Source organism: Malaya genurostris, chromosome 1 (genome assembly GCF_030247185.1).
Source record: "Malaya genurostris strain Urasoe2022 chromosome 1, Malgen_1.1, whole genome shotgun sequence".
NCBI lineage: Eukaryota > Metazoa > Arthropoda > Insecta > Diptera > Culicidae > Malaya > Malaya genurostris.
This window is the reverse complement of record NC_080570.1, coordinates 108006147-108021714: the sequence shown is the minus strand read 5'-3', so window position 1 is coordinate 108021714 and position 15568 is coordinate 108006147. Positions and strand designations below refer to the sequence as shown.

Sequence of the window (15568 nt, the reverse complement as noted above, 5' to 3'; positions counted from 1 at the left end):
GACGTGCAGGAGGTCTTGGGATCCGTGTCATGCTACCCATATTTAGTACCGTCATGCTAAAATTGTCGCAAATATTATATATTAGAGATGATCTGCTATCATTGTAAACGGAACCCCACATCATTCCGTGCGAATTGAAATCTCCTAAAATCAAACGTGGAGCAGGAAGGGCTTCGACAATTTCATTAAGCTGTCGTTGTCCAACTTGAGCTCTTGGAGGAATATATACCGAAGCAATGCAAATGTCCTTTCCTTTAATGTTTATTTGACAAGCAACAACTTCTAGACTAGAAGTCGAAGGAATGTTTAATCTATAAAAGGAATAACATTTCTTAATTCCTAAAAGCACTCCACCATACGGGGAGTCTCTGTCGAGACGTATAATGTTAAAGTCATTAAAATTTAAGGCTATGTTTGATGTAAGCCATGTTTCGCACAAAGCAAATACATCACATTTTTGACTATGCAACAAAACTTTAAATGAATCAAGTTTTGGCATGATGCTTCGACAATTCCACTGCAGGACAGTGATTGAATCATTTGCGGCGGATGATAAATTATCCATCAAATGATACAAAACCTGAAAGAGCTGGCCATTGAGCTGATAACTGTTTCAAAAAAGTTCTAGCTATTGGAAGGAATGCTGTTATGATGGTCTTTAGAGGTTCAGAAATATTGAATGCAGCGAAAATCCATTCTACAATTTCCGAAAATTTCAGTAATCCTGTTGGTGAATGTGAAATGGAGCCCACTGGATTATTGTCTTTTCTTGAGCTAGTTCCTGGATTGGTTTGTGAATTTGACAAACCAGGAGGCACAGTTTTTGGTTTTAAATTTGGCTTTTTAGCTTTAACACGGGGATCTTTTTTTGAAGGTATAATTTTAGGTGTCTTTTTTGGTATTTTGTGGTTTGTTAATCTCCTCTTAACAGACCCTTGAGGAGTGACAAACGAGGTATCTTCACTATTTCCGTCAGAGTCAGATTCCTCTGGCTCCGCAAGATTTGAAAAACCGTTTTCGGTTTCCAAAGGGGAGACATGTATGACCGTTTTGAGCATTTCTGCATATGTGCGCTTAGACCGTGCTTTTAAAGAAAGCTTCATTTTGTCTTTACGCAGCTTAAATGCAGCGCACACTGAAAGATCATCATGAGGGCTTTCCCCACAATAAACACATTTTTCAACATCTTTATCGCAAAGATTATCCTTATGAGGCCCTTGACATTTGATACATTTGGACTTATTACTACAGTAAGTAGCTGTATGTCCGAATTTTTTACAGTTCGTGCAATTCATAACATGCGGTACGAAAAGCCGAACAGGAAGACGAATTTTATCGATATAGACATGGCTAGGCAATGCAGATCCGGCAAATGTTACGCGAAACGAATCTGAGGGACGATAAGACTTTTTTCCATCGACAATAGATGCTGAGTACAATTGTTTGCACTCGAGTATCTTAACTCCCTCAAGCATGGAGTTTTTAAAACGGCCAACTCCATTTTTAAGTAAATCATCTGCTGTCAGACTTGCTTCAGTCACAACACCGTCAATTTCTACCTCCTTCGATGGAATGTAAACTCGATATTCAATAGCAAATAATTTACAGGTTACAATATCGTTTGCCTGTTTCAAGTCGTTAACTACAACTCGAATTTTATCTCTATTAACCTTACAGATTTCTTTAACTTCAGAGAAATGTGATGTCAAATCCTTTGTAATTTGCATCAAGTTTAAAATCTTTTCTTTTTTTCGAAGATAGACTATCCATGGCCCAGTGGTACCCTGTGGATAATGTTTAGCCCTCGGAGTATTTAAACTTTTACTAGTATCCGGAATCGGATTCGGATGATCTTCCATGAGATCATCCATTACATTAAATTTTTTTTGTAAATTAATAATACCAAAATAAAAACTTATGTTTAGTAAAATTTCAGATATAAGAAATAAAAAATAAATTAAATTAAATCTACCTTGTAGCTGATGTCTCTGTTCCTTTATCGTGAAGAACGACGTGAAGCTCTTCCAACGATTTCCAATTGGCAGTCTTTTGCTGTTTCCAATTGGCAGTCTTCTGTCGTTTACTGCTATCTCAGTTGCTCTGCCGTCGTTGTGAACACCACTGCACTTGCTGTACCTGACCCCAGGTACAGTGCTTTTGCTCTTGGTGGCGATCAAATGCGATGCTTGCAGTGTAGCACCTCGCGATATATGCCGTCTCTTTTGATCCTACGCAGCGTACAAATTCTGGTACCTGGTAGATCAGCACTGGGTTGCTTTAGCACCTCTGTGCCTTTGCACCCCTTCGTCTTCGCACCTTTATGCGATGGCACCTCTGTGACTCGTCACTTCTATGCTCTCGCACCTCTGTGTCTCTACACCTCTGTGCGTATGAACGGGATGGCCTTCGTTGCTAGCTTTCCAGTCGGGAAACGCCCCGAATATTGCGTTTGCTATGGGCAGTTTAACTACCTGAAGCTTAGAATTGTCTCGGTAGCAGCCGTTAACTCACGAGCCAGTACAATCGAAACACAACCTCTTCGCTTGAATGGTTTTTACTGAATGAGTGTGTGACAAATAATGTCGCTCAATTTTCTCGGAGATGGCTTAGCCAATTTCTACAAACCTAGATTCTTATGTAATTTTATACTCCTATACAAAGTTCCTGAATTTTTATTTGAATCCGACTTCTGGTTCCAGAAATACAGGATGATATGTGAAAAAAAAAGAAAACAGTGACACTCACTTTTCTCGCAGATGACTGAACCGGATGGAGGACAATCTAAGATTCAAATGAAAGGTTTTAAGATTCAATGAAAACTTTCTGGGTTTTAATCAGATCAGACTTCTGGTTCAGGAGATACAGTGCGATTAGTGTAAAACTGTAAATTTCACATAAATTAATCGGGTTTAACGAGTTTATCAAATAAACTTACCTTATGATGAAAAAAGAACCGGAATTTTCATTTTAAAATTCCCGTGCTTGTTCAATCGGTAAACTTTTATTCTCTCAACGTTGGAAACACTTTTATACACATTCTGTCAAATTTTGACACATATCGTACGATTAGTTTTTGTTTGGCGTCTATACAAAGAAGTTGAAAAATTTTCGTGTGGCGATTTTTATAATGGATGAAAATTTAGAACAACGTGCGTGCATTAAAATTTGTGATGCAAATGGATTTAAGTGTTCCGAAACGTTGAGAATGTTAGAAAAGGCCTTTGGTGAATCGTGTCTAGGAAAAACACAGGCATACGAGTGGTATAAACGCTTCAAAGGTGGTCGTACAAGCTTGGATCATGATGAGATCCCTGGCCGCCCAACAACATCTGTTACTGAAGAAAACATTGAATCGGCGAAGCAAATCGTGTTGCAAAATCGTTCTGTACCGATTAGAGAGATTGCTGTGTTGTTAGGTATCTCTTATGGATCAGCCGAACACATTTTAACTGATGTTTTGGGTTTGAAACGCGTCGCTTCTCGGCTGGTGCCAAAAAAGCTGAATTTCATTCAAAAACAGCGTCGTGTTGATGTGGCCAAAGAGATGATTTCCAACGCAGATAGTGATCCCACATTCATAGAATGCATCATACCATGATGATGAGGTGTGGATCTATGAATATGACGTCGAAACCGCACAACAATCGACCGAATGGCGCTTTGAAGGCGAGCCGTTGTTCTAAATTTTCATTCATTATAAAAATTGTCACACGAAAATTTTTCAACTTCTTTGTGTTATAATCGCTTTTGGTAGTACCGTAAATAATGACCCAAAACTCTAAAGTAGAACTCACTTCGACATCTCACGGAATGCTTAATCGATTGTCACACGTTTAGATTCAAAGGAATTATTTTATGATTTAATACAGTTTTTTCTCGATCCGACTTGCGATTCCGAAATCACAGGGCAATGAGAGATTGAAATTTAAAACTGTCACCTGAAACGACGGCCATTGAAATAACTTCATGGAAACTTAGAACACCGACGAAAATTCTCTCAGAAAACACATGCGAATTGGTATCATCACACTGCTAGGTGTATTAAGCATGTTTTTTGAAAAAAAAGAGTTGATTTTATCGTTTTCTTTGACAGCATTTGTGTACTATTAACAGTTTCCCTAGCTACAACGAGAGCGAAAATATATCTATCCTTTTAATAATCAGTTTAAACTCGAATGGTTCTTTCCTTCCGTGCAAAACAAATGGTGCCATACTGGATAGGTGTGAAAAGCCTTATTCGCCCTCTTCGTAGACAAACGTAGACTTTTATGAAACCACTCCTGCTTAGTGAGTCAAGATTTCTGAATGTTTAAATGAAGAGTTCTTGAGATACTTCCAAGTTAACAGATCGGCTGAAAAGTTCGTATCGTTTCTATGAGAGGGCGCCACTAGAATTAAATCCATACCATTTTCAGTTAGTACCAACCTTCAAAAGATACGTGTATAAATTTGACAGCTGTCTGATTATTAGTTTGTGAGATATTGCATTTTGAGTGAAGCTACTTTTGTTATTGTGAAAAAAATGGAAAAAAAGGAATTTCGTGTGTTGATGAAACACTACTTTTTGATGAAAAAAAGTGCCGCCGATACCAAAAAATGGCTTGATGAGTGTTATCCAGACTCTGCACCGGGCGAAGCAACAATTCGTAATTAGTTTGCAAAATTTCGTACTGGTCATCTGAGCACCGAAGACGATGAACGCAGTGGACGTCCAAAAGAGGCTGTTACCGATGAAAACGTGAAAAAATCCACAAAATGATTTTCAATGATCGTAAAGTGAAGTTGATCGAGATAGCTGACACCCTAAAGATATCAAAGGAACGTGTTGGACATATTATTCACGAATATTTGGATATGAGAAAGCTTTGTGCAAAATGGGTGCCGCGTGAGCTCACAATCGATCAAAAACAACAACGAATTGATGATTCTGAGCAGTGTTTGGAGCTGTTATATCGAAATAAAACCGTCGATATATAACAATGGACGAAACATGGTTCCATCACTTCACTCCGGAGTCCAATCGACAGTCAGCTGAGTGGACTGCACGCGATGAACCGAACCCAAAGCGTGGAAAGACTCAACAATCGGCCGGTAAGGTTATGGCGTCTGTATTTTGGGATTCGCATGGTATAATTTTCATCGACTACCTTGAAAAGGGAAAAATCATTAACAGTGACTATTATATAGCGTTATTAGAGCGTTTGAAGGACGAAATTTGACTGCCGTGTCACAAGTCGATGAAAACTATGTTGAAATTGAACGAATTGGGCTTCGAATTGCTCCATCCACCGTATTCTCCAGATTTGGCACCGGTGACTTTTTCCTGTTCTCAGACCTCAAGAGAATGCTCGCTGGTAAAAAATTTAGAAGCAATGAAGAGGTAATCGCTGAAACTGAGGCCTATTTTGAGACAAAAGACAAATTGTACTACAAAAATGGTATCGAAAAGTTGGAAGATCGCTATAATCGCTGTATCGCCTCTGATGGCAATTATGTTGAATAATAAAAACGAATTTTGGCAAAAAAATGTGTGTTTCTATTAAACGATACGAACTTTTCAGCCGAACTGTTAGATATTATTGGAACGTTCATTCGAGGAGTCGATGAGTTTTGTGGTGAATTTACACGTGAATACTACCTTTATAAAAATTTAGCTTTTGATTTATTCATGGAACAACAGTTCCCAGTACAACAACTCAACGCTTCTTAGAACACGATTTAAAAATTTGAAAACAAACATTCGCAAAAAGTCATATTAAACATTAGATTTTATCGTCATCAGAAGTCGTTCACAAGCAGAGTCATCTGCGTACTCCGTGCGAGTAATTGCACACAGAGTGTCTCGCAGACAGCTTTCGTCACAGCCATGGATTAGCATTGGATCGGCGTTTTTCTGTTTCAGCTTCCAGAATTGTATCAAATCAGCTTCAGTTTGGGCAAACCTCTGCAGTAATGCATCTAAGGAGTTTGGACTCAAGTCATCTAGAGCGAACAGTTCCTTGAAACTATACTCCTTAATCCACTTCGGCTTGCGGTCGGGGTGCAGATTGGCTTCCGTCAGATTGTAGATCCATGTTTCGTGGTCGAGAATTTCCTGTCAAGGCACCATAAAAAAATTATTGCTAATAAAAATCATCTAATCAGTTTACATAATTTTCCCGATCTGCGTAAAAAACTTTGTAATTTGGATTTAATCGGGTGAATGTTGTGGTAGAACCTCCATTCCAGGCAACATTCACCGCTACTGAAGGGTCATCTTTTTTGTAGAACACATTGAATTCATCGACGTGCGAATGACCGTTGAACTGTCCCTCGATTATGTGTCCAAATCTTTCCACAATCTTTCGATATTCTCTGGTCCATCCTATGTAGCAGTAGTTATCGTAGGATGGCACATGAGCTAAGATGTGTACTTTTTCGCCAGCATTCTCTGCCGCCAGAAGGGTATCATGTAACCACTGCAGTTGCTGTATGAAATAGTCATCGTTGAAAAGTAGCCACCAGTTATGAACAAAGCAGAAATTGTTATTCAATGAGATAATTCGATATCCGAATGAACTCAAAACTGTGTAGTATCCACCATCAGCGATTGTAGTATTGGCCGTTGAATCTTGAATCCAATCTGACCACTCCTTCATTATGTAATCATAAAGATATTTGGAGTTAAGGGATTCTGGAACGTCATGAGGAGCATAAAGATTTGCAGGATGTGCTTCATGGTTGCCTAGTATTGGGTAGAGTGGAATTCCAGGAAAAGATTCTTTCAATAGCCGAAAAATTTGTCGCATTGACTCTTTGTTGGTTTCTTGTGTCGTATTCCATGTGAAATGGTGAATAATATCTCCGGTGAAATATATTGCATCGATTCTTGGATGTTGAAGGCGTATGTGATCTACGACGTCCTGAACGGCATGCCAGGGAGTATCACAGTCACGATAGTCACCCCAATAACCAGCAGCATTTACATGATCTGCTGGTCCTAGGTCAGGCACGTGTCGGCAGCAAGCTTCAGATCCACAGGCAGCATTTACACCGACAACATATTCCGGGTCAAAATGAATATCGGTTAGATGGAGTATTACCAAAGGGTCCTCGTTCGAATGCGTGGAAGACTTCTTGGATGTTTGTAATACGTTTTTGGATATACTGAGTTCAACTTTTGCGTAATGATCATCGAAAATATTGTTTACAGAAACAATGCAATTTTCTCCTTGAAAAGCAATCTCGCAAACGCGGCTCGCAGTTGGTAATGTTTTCAAGTGCTCAAGTGAATAAAGTATCATATCCGCGTTTAGATCAATCAAGCCATCACACACGTATTTCTTCATACTGTACAAATGGCATATATCTTGGGCCAGCTTGATCACCGATTTCTTCTCTTTGATTTGAAGTTTTTCATATATCTGTAGAAAAGTGTTGGTGGCAGACAAACAAGTGAGACATATTTTAGTATTTTTCGCGTTAGGTATCACATCAAGCGTTATCTTTACATCATTTGATTTAATGACGTTCAATAACTGTTCGAACTTTTCTGATATTTGGTTAGTGATCTGATAGTGCTCAAATTCTTGTGAAAAGTTTGTCAAGTATTCAGCTGTCAAAAAACATATCCTGATTAGCGAACACTAAAACAATGCAACAGTATTTACAAATTATGCTTACCAATAGTTATTTCACGAGTCAAATTATCATCTTTATTCGAACCATCGCACCGCACTGTTATAAAGCCGGCTAGTAAACATATTAAGAATGAAGGCGGCCTCATTTTGTGTCACGAGTTTAAACCTTTTTTCTTGATCATGCGTTTTGTACTGTGCAAAGTCAACTGATCGTACCACTTGAGTGCTATACGAAAGCTACGAAAGTAGCAAAACACACACCCAAAGAAAACGAACAATAAACAATTGTCGACGGCTACTGATAACCGCATCTTGCCAAAATTAACTGTAATTCTTCATGTGGTAATCAATTTATAGGTTCAATGCATGAAGGTGAAGGAACATTGTTTTATTTCAAATGATTTTTTAAGGTGAGCGATACATATATTGTTTTATTTATTTTACATAAATAGTTGTAATGACATTTTGATAATATACCTGTGAATTTTCATTATTTAAAAACTCATTTAAGTATTCTGCCTTCACTCGAGTGCTATTGTTTCTAGAGCTAGAATCCGTATTCGTAATCCATCTAGTGGTGTGATAATACCTTTCTCTTGTTATTCAAAATGTCTCATTACAATATAGGGGAGACCGGGGCTAGATGGCCGAACGACCATTTGGCAGAGCAGCTTTTCTGAAAAGGCTATTGTGCGCAGTGGCGACATCTATAATGATTTTAGTTTTTCGGCACTGGTGAGTAAATTTCTGTTTTTGTAAAGTAATACGTGTAACGTGGATCAATTTATATTTGATTTCCAAAAACATGATACCATTGGAAAGGGTATTCAAAACTTTACAAAATGACATATTGGTTTTCAGTATAACCTTAATTTTATTTTTGTTAATCGTGATTGTTCTCGAAAACATTCATTGGGGCAGGTTGGCCAAGTTTTGTGCGGGGTTGGTTGGCCAAGTTGTAATTTTGGCTTAGAGTAAAGTGCACTTGGATATTCGTGAAATGTTATCCTTTTTTTGGACGGAATTGGATTGTATGTTTATATTGATGATCATAAGGAAAAATATACATGAGAAACAAGTAATGGAAATAAATTAAAATCATTGACAAATAGAAATAAGAGATTAGAATCATTAAAAGTTGGAAATTGTCGATAGAGAAAATGATTCCAATAATGTATGCACCAAATGCCATCAAAACTTTTTGCATTTAGAGTCCCTGACAGGATTTCTTGCAGATTGACCCAACCCCGAAGCCGCCGAGGCGACGCCAGCTAAGTTGGCCGCCGATCCGCTGTTGGAAGCGGCGGCTTCTTGCGTACAAATCTGTAACCGCCTCGTTTGCTCGGTCTACTCAAAGCTAGGTTTCTTTGCTTCAGTGAGGCCCGAAAGTACGGTAGCGAGGTCGGATAGCATACGAATAAAACGATGTGACTAAGCCGCATCAGATGTTTTTTAATTTGCACTTAGTTTTCGGCTTATACCGCGAACAATTGCCTGGTAGATGCACTAATAAAATCAACAATTTTTTTTTGAGAATTCTGTTATGAGAATCATGAATAAACCTATAAAAATTATTCAAGTCTTTCTGGATTATTTCAGAAGTACGATTTTAGATGAACAAAACGGGAGTAAACATAATCATTATTCAGTTGTTTTTGCCTTTCTCATATAGAAAGGTTATGCAATCACTGTGAAAACCGACTTTTGAACCGGGGCCCGGAGGGCCGAGTGTCGTATACCATTCCACTCAGTTTCTCGAGTACTCAAAATGTCTGTGTGTGTGTATGTGCGTATGTGTGTGGGTAACGTTTTTTTGCACTAACTTTTCTCGGAGATGGCTGAACCGATTTTCACAAACTTATATTCAAATGAATGGTCTTGTGGTCCTATACAAAATTCCTGAATTTCGTTTGAATCTGATTTCCGGTAACGAAGTTATGGGGTAAAATGTGCAAAAAAAAAAGAAAATATGTGTGCTAACTTTTCTCATAGATGGGGCGACCGAGTTTCAGAAATTTAGGTTCAAATGAAAGGTCCTGTGGTCCCATACGGAATTCCTGAATTTCATCCGGATCCGATTTCCGGATCCGGAAATATAGGGTAAAATATGATAAAAAAGGGCGACCTCAAATCTTCTCCAATTGATAGTTTGTATCAGTAGACGGTCAGACAAACTGATTTCGGTTATTCTTTCAAGGATTGAAGAAAATTATTTTGAAGAATATCACTGTATTACATATGATAGTATGATTTCGGCGAAACGGCCTTCTTGGGAAATGACTTTTAACGATATCACCCTTTCGGCGAAATGGCATTCGGCGAAATGACTCTTTCGTCGAAATGGCATTCATAGAGTTTATGTGTGTCAAAATTTTAAAAGCGTTTTTCACAATACTACTTCTTTGAGATTGGTTGGCGCGAAAACTCGAAAAGTTCTAAGCCGATTATTCTAGTTAAACCTAAAAAACATGAAAAATCACAAAAAGTTACATTTACAGCTTAGAAGCCTTAAAAATGGGTAAACAATCGGGAGTTTACTAATTTACAATTTTTCGATTTTTTATGTATTTTCCGAGGTTTAACTAGATAATACATGTTTCATAAACATGTTCAAACGAACATTATTGTAGAGGGTCTTAGGGGATTGTCTCAGGTAATGAGAGAAGAAGAATTAGTAAACTAGCTTTTACTTCAACTTTTATTGCCTATCAAACACTGCTAGGATTTTTTGGTTTTATTACATGGAAATGCTATGCAATCACTAGAAAAAAATTTTAATGAAAATTGTCATGTACAGTGATAAAAATTGACACGTTGACATTATGTGCAAAACATATGAACGACGACTTTATGTGAAACACATGAAATTAACATGAATTCCATTTAGATTATAAAATGAGTGTAAAAACTATAAATTTCTAATAAAATTCACTTCCAAAGAATAAGAAATAGTTTTGACACCAGATTCTTTATGAATGTCTGATTGATTTACATGTTTTAGATGGATCAGGGTCATTTCGCCGAAAGGGTAATTTCGTCCAATGTCATTTCGTCGAAAGCCATTTCACCGAAAGGGTAATTTCGCCGATTCCTGCAAATATTTTAATATTATAATTGGAATTGGTTTAAAATAAATACAAATGAATGATAATACGTTAACGCCCGTTTTGTTGACCTACAATTGTACTTCTGGAATAAAGATTGATTCATGAACCTCAGAACGGAGTTCCCAAAGAAAACTTGTAGACTATTAGCCAGTAAGCATCAAAGCAATTGCATAGGTGTATCTACCAAGCAAATGTATGTGGTATTCTTCGTTTACTAAGTGAAAAATATCTAATGCGGCTTCGCCACATCAATTTGATTCGTGTGCTGTCTGACCTCGCTACCGCTCGTTCGGACCTAACTAAAGCAAAGAAACCGAACTTTGAGTAGACCGGGCAAACGAGGCGGTTACAGGTTTGTATGCAAGAGGCCACCGCTTCCGACGGCGGGTCGGCGGCCAAATCAGCCGGCGTCGCCTCGGCGGCTTTATGCCGCTAAGCCATCTTGGCTTCGGTTATGTGTCTGCGCCACATCAGTTATACAGGGGGCATAATAACACAAAAAATAATAATATGATGTATTCGAAATTACCCTTTCGGCGAAACGACTTTCGGCGAAATGACCCGCTTCCGTTTTAGATATCACATGAATCACTATTTTTCAAATCAAGTATCAAATAAATACGCCGCATATAAATTTTTACTTGAGAAAGATGTGTTTACCACATGTAGAATATGTGTTGAACACAATCAACTGGAAGACATGTTACACACATAGATTTTTCTCCCGAATTTCGTCAAAACTTTGCCGAGATTTGAACAGCCGAGTTCTCCAGCAAATATTAAAACAACTGAAATTCTCGGTATTTTTCATTTGGCAGGTAATTTGCATTCACCGGGATTTTAGGTTTGGGGAAGACTCTGAGTTACCGAAATTCTCGTCGTTTTTGGAAAGAATCATGCATGCGAGCTATTGCCGAGATTTTAAACAATGAATTAAACTGAAATTTCAAATATAAAATAATAATTCTGGTTAAAACTCGTTATCATAGATTTATTGATTTCAACATTATGTTGGCGGTTGAACAGAAAGGTTCGAAAATATAAAAAAGCAAAGAATATATCAGATGAAGAAAATACTGTAAAAATGCAGTAGAATGGATGCACTTTCATGTCATTTCCAGTAGGGAACACAACTGTATTTTCCGCAGAAAAATAGGATTTCGGCTACAACGAAAGTAATGTCTATTAAATCATACAGGAATACAATCAATTTCATGTAGTAGATTAGCATTGCGAGGATCTTTATCCCGTGTGCGTAAGGATTTTCCGGAGATTTTTTTGTCATGAATAGTTGCCAAACATTGAATAAATTTCCTCTTAATATCACACAACATTGAGACTGACTCCACATTGGAGCGCATGCGCTTATTCACATCGCTCATTTTTGCACTGAAGACAAATGGTTGCTTTGATCAATCACCGAATCTTGGTTGTCTAATGGCTGTTTACCGAGATTTCGGTAAGTTGATATCATTAATTTGCTGATTTCGGTAAAACGACCAATTGCTGGTAAACACTGTAATTTCCTAACCGACTATCAGTACAATATTTTAAATTATCGAGAAATCGGAAATAATAAACCGAGTATTTTGGAAAAAAGCAATCTTAGCCGAAATTTCAGTAAAATATTGCTTTGTGTATTTTTAAAGAAGATACAATGATAGTGAAAATTGTATTAAATTGGTCTTCAATTTGAACAATATGTTATGAACGGACTTCGGCTATACCTGTTCCCGAAGCTTCATTCCGAACTAGAAAATATTGATGAGCTAAATGTACCTCACTTCTATATCATGGAGAAGAATTAACCGATTTTTACAAACCTGGAAGCAAATGAATATTGGAGATCGGATATAAACTATTTCAATCTACCAAGTGGTGTAATGATGTTTTTCTCATATCACATAAAGGTTGAAAAAAGCACACAGTTTTTGCAAATTGGTTTTAGAAGCTATCGTTCAACGAAATAAATTCAAATGTTTTGCATAATACAAAGCATCATTCGAACAACATTTCGTGAATTTGTTTTACGTTTCGTCTTTGACTCATCAGTGCGTAGCAGTTTATGTTGAACTGCTAGCGCGACCTAGTCTTCCCTTAACCGACTTACGATTTTGTCTCAGAATTATTTAAAATTGTAGTTCTAGTAATTTGATGCCCTAACAAACTTTATTGCTTTTATTGAAGAGTCAAAGAAAAGTATTTTGAAGAATTCGATTGTATATGACTCTAATAGGAAAAGCATTCTTGCACTACTAGGTGGATTGAAACAGGTTTTTATTTACGTTTTGTTTTCAAGTTGAAGGTTCTAGTTCACTATACTTTCAGTGTCACGATTTGTGCTGCAGTTGTGCCTAATGTCTGTTCTAACAACGAATTTACTGATTTTACTCTAAGAGCTCACTATCTATGGATGTACTCAAGAGATCAGAAATTGGTTGACTTACCAACTTCACTGAATCCTTTGAGTTGATTTGTATTTGTTTGTTCCAAAATGAAAATAGAAGAACCAATGAATCAGAAAGGCGAAGATATATACAATCGAAAACAAAATCAATACACTACCCTATTAAAATATTGTTCAAACAAATTTTAAAAGAAATCAAAGCCCATGGGGACTTATCTTTTCCACTATCATAACGAGATAATTCTTAGCTGTCATTCGCAGTATTTTTATCACTAAGTAAGCTCGAACTGGGCTATATTATGACACCAATTCAAGTGATGCTTGCTATAAATTGGTTCGGAATTTCTGCATAGCAAAGTTTCTTATTGAACTGCAGCTTCAGGCTTTGGGATCAAGACGTTGGAGTAGAAATGATTTGGAACTCATTACTTTTGGTTGCGGTGATCCTGTGTGGCAGCACTTCTGCGATCGAAGTGGATGATTCTATCCAGGAACGCGTTACTGTAGAAATAGATGTCGGTAAGATTGCTCTAAATTCTAATTAATTGGATATCAACTAAATAACTGTTGTTGCAGTAAAATACTTGTCTGAATTTTTGTTTGAATTTGAGCGCTATCAAAGTAGTAATCAAATGATGGAAAGTTTCTCTGAACTATTGGAACTAATCAATTCAAACGACCCTCGAATCACACTTGACGAGATGCCCGAAGCAAAGAGCCCAAAAGTTTGTTTAGCGTGTTTGTCCGCCAGTTATACGTTTCTAGAAATTTACAAACGCTCATCGGTCTACGACAAAGAATACTTGGTCCAGTTAGCGCAAAATATTTGCTATTTGTATAATTCAAAAAGTTATGTTTGCGATGGTTTGGTTTCATTGAATTCAGATATGATACTCTACATATTGGAGCATCTGGGCACTTTACCAACAGCAGAGGGTGTATGTGAGGTTGTTTATCAAGGTGACGGATGTGTTGTTACTGGATCTGATATATTCGACGATCGATACCCTGATGTGGAATTAAGTACGTCTAAGAATATGCTGAAAACATCCAAAACGTCAAGCTTGAAGTCAGATCAAGACCCGTTGGTAATAGTTCATCTAACCGATATTCACTTTGACCCGGAATACTTGGTCGGAGTGAATGCGGACTGCGGATCGGGTTCGTGCTGTCGAGTGGTTCCTGAGCTGGAACCAGCGAATCCAACAAACGCAGCTGGCTATTGGGGAGATTATCGAAGTTGTGATTCACCATGGCATGCCGTCGTCGATGTGGTGGATCAAATTCGCACACAACATCCTGTTATCGATGCCGTTTACTTCACCGGAGACATTATTCATCATTTCACATGGAATACTACACTGGAAAGCAACAAAGAATCAATGAGTGAGGTTTATAAGCTTCTGCGAGATCGATTCTCGGGCATTCCGTTCTATCCGACTCTGGGAAATCATGAAGCCCATCCATCGAACTTGTTCGCACCAAACGATGTACCGGAGACTTTGAACTCGAAATATCTTTATGATTACATTACAAATGAATGGGTAGAATGGTTGGACGATGAATCGGTCAACGATACACTCGCTGAAGGTGGCTACTACAGTATTCTCAGTCCTCTTGGTCACCGTGTTATCGCGTTGAATAATAACTTCTGCTTTGTGCGGAACTATTGGTTGCTATTTAGCAATGACTATTTCGTTCAACATCTGCAGTGGCTTCATGACATTTTGCTATTAGCCGAGCATGCTGGCGAAAAAGTTCATATATTAGGTCATCTACCATCCTACGATAACAATTGCTACATTGGATGGACTCGGGAATATCGGAAAATCGTTGAACGCTTCGCACACATAATACAGGGTCAGTTTAATGGACACTCGCACGTTGATGAGTTCAATGTGTACTACCGAAAGGACGATCCGACAGCAGCGGTGAACGTGGCATGGAATGGTGGAGCAACTACGACATTTAGTCAGAAAAATCCTAATTATAAGGTGTTCTATGTGGATCGAGTGAGCTTTGTGAGTACAAAATATGCTTGTTGAGTTTATCGACATGGTATACTGACTACATTTTGTTTGCAGGAGATTTTGGACCAAGAAACGTGGATATATAATCTGACGGAAGCCAACTTAAGTCCTGAACGTAGACCTGAATGGTTCAAAGAGTATTCTTTCAAAGATAGCTACGGTTTGAGTGATCTTAGTCCCAATTCATTAGACGGATTACTACAAACATTTGCTCAGTCTCAACAGGATCTGCTACAATATTGGGTGTTTAAGCAGAAAAGCGCAGATCCAAAATTGGCCTCAGGTTGTAGTCAAAACTGTCTAAGAGATGCACTCTGTGCTATTGTACGAACGGAGTACGGCGATGACTCTGTTTGTGAGCGTCTTCTGATGCAAGCGGAACCATAAGTGAAACGCATTGCGGCT

The 15568-nt window shown here is 38.0% G+C and overlaps 2 protein-coding genes across 4 annotated transcripts; one reads left to right on the top strand and one right to left on the bottom strand.

The window, feature by feature from the left end:
- Window positions 1–5535: 5535 nt before the first annotated feature.
- On the bottom strand, window positions 5536–7950 carry LOC131425346 (sphingomyelin phosphodiesterase 1-like). The gene is made up of 3 exons (XM_058587168.1): window positions 7663–7950; window positions 6150–7594; window positions 5536–6094 (listed from the first exon to the last, which is right to left on the bottom strand). The coding sequence occupies exons 1-3, from the start codon at window positions 7763–7765 to the stop codon at window positions 5756–5758; spliced, it is 1887 nt and encodes a 628-aa protein (XP_058443151.1). The 5' UTR covers window positions 7766–7950; the 3' UTR covers window positions 5536–5755.
- LOC131425345 (sphingomyelin phosphodiesterase 1-like) lies at window positions 7342–15552 on the top strand. 3 transcript variants are annotated; one of them, XM_058587166.1, is made up of 6 exons: window positions 7342–7434; window positions 7977–8029; window positions 8247–8354; window positions 13510–13652; window positions 13710–15154; window positions 15218–15552. In XM_058587166.1, exons 3-6 carry the CDS (start codon window positions 8263–8265, stop codon window positions 15548–15550), a joined length of 2013 nt encoding a protein of 670 aa, XP_058443149.1. In that variant the 5' UTR covers window positions 7342–7434; window positions 7977–8029; window positions 8247–8262; the 3' UTR covers window positions 15551–15552. The 3 variants fall into 3 exon arrangements, with proteins under 3 accessions (XP_058443149.1, XP_058443148.1, XP_058443150.1); XM_058587165.1 differs by lacking the exon at window positions 7342–7434 and having other exon boundaries at window positions 7892–8029; XM_058587167.1 differs by lacking the exon at window positions 7342–7434 and having other exon boundaries at window positions 7892–8029; window positions 13382–13652.
- The last annotated feature ends 16 nt before the right edge of the window (window positions 15553–15568 follow it).

Excerpts from the sequence above, each read along its gene's own strand:
- LOC131425346 (XM_058587168.1), bottom strand. The coding sequence starts at position 7,765 with ATGAGGCCGCCTTCATTCTTAATATGTTTACTAGCCGGCTTTATAACA. Across the intron at positions 7,595-7,662 it reads GACTCGTGAAATAACTATTG|CTGAATACTTGACAAACTTT; the intron begins GTAAGCATAATT and ends GTTTTTTGACAG. Across the intron at positions 6,095-6,149 it reads ACGCAGATCGGGAAAATTAT|GAAATTCTCGACCACGAAAC; the intron begins GTAAACTGATTA and ends GTGCCTTGACAG.
- LOC131425345 (XM_058587166.1), top strand. The coding sequence starts at position 8,263 with ATGGCCGAACGACCATTTGGCAGAGCAGCTTTTCTGAAAAGGCTATTG. Across the intron at positions 8,355-13,509 it reads ATTTTAGTTTTTCGGCACTG|CTTCAGGCTTTGGGATCAAG; the intron begins GTGAGTAAATTT and ends ATTGAACTGCAG. Across the intron at positions 15,155-15,217 it reads ATGTGGATCGAGTGAGCTTT|GAGATTTTGGACCAAGAAAC; the intron begins GTGAGTACAAAA and ends TTTTGTTTGCAG.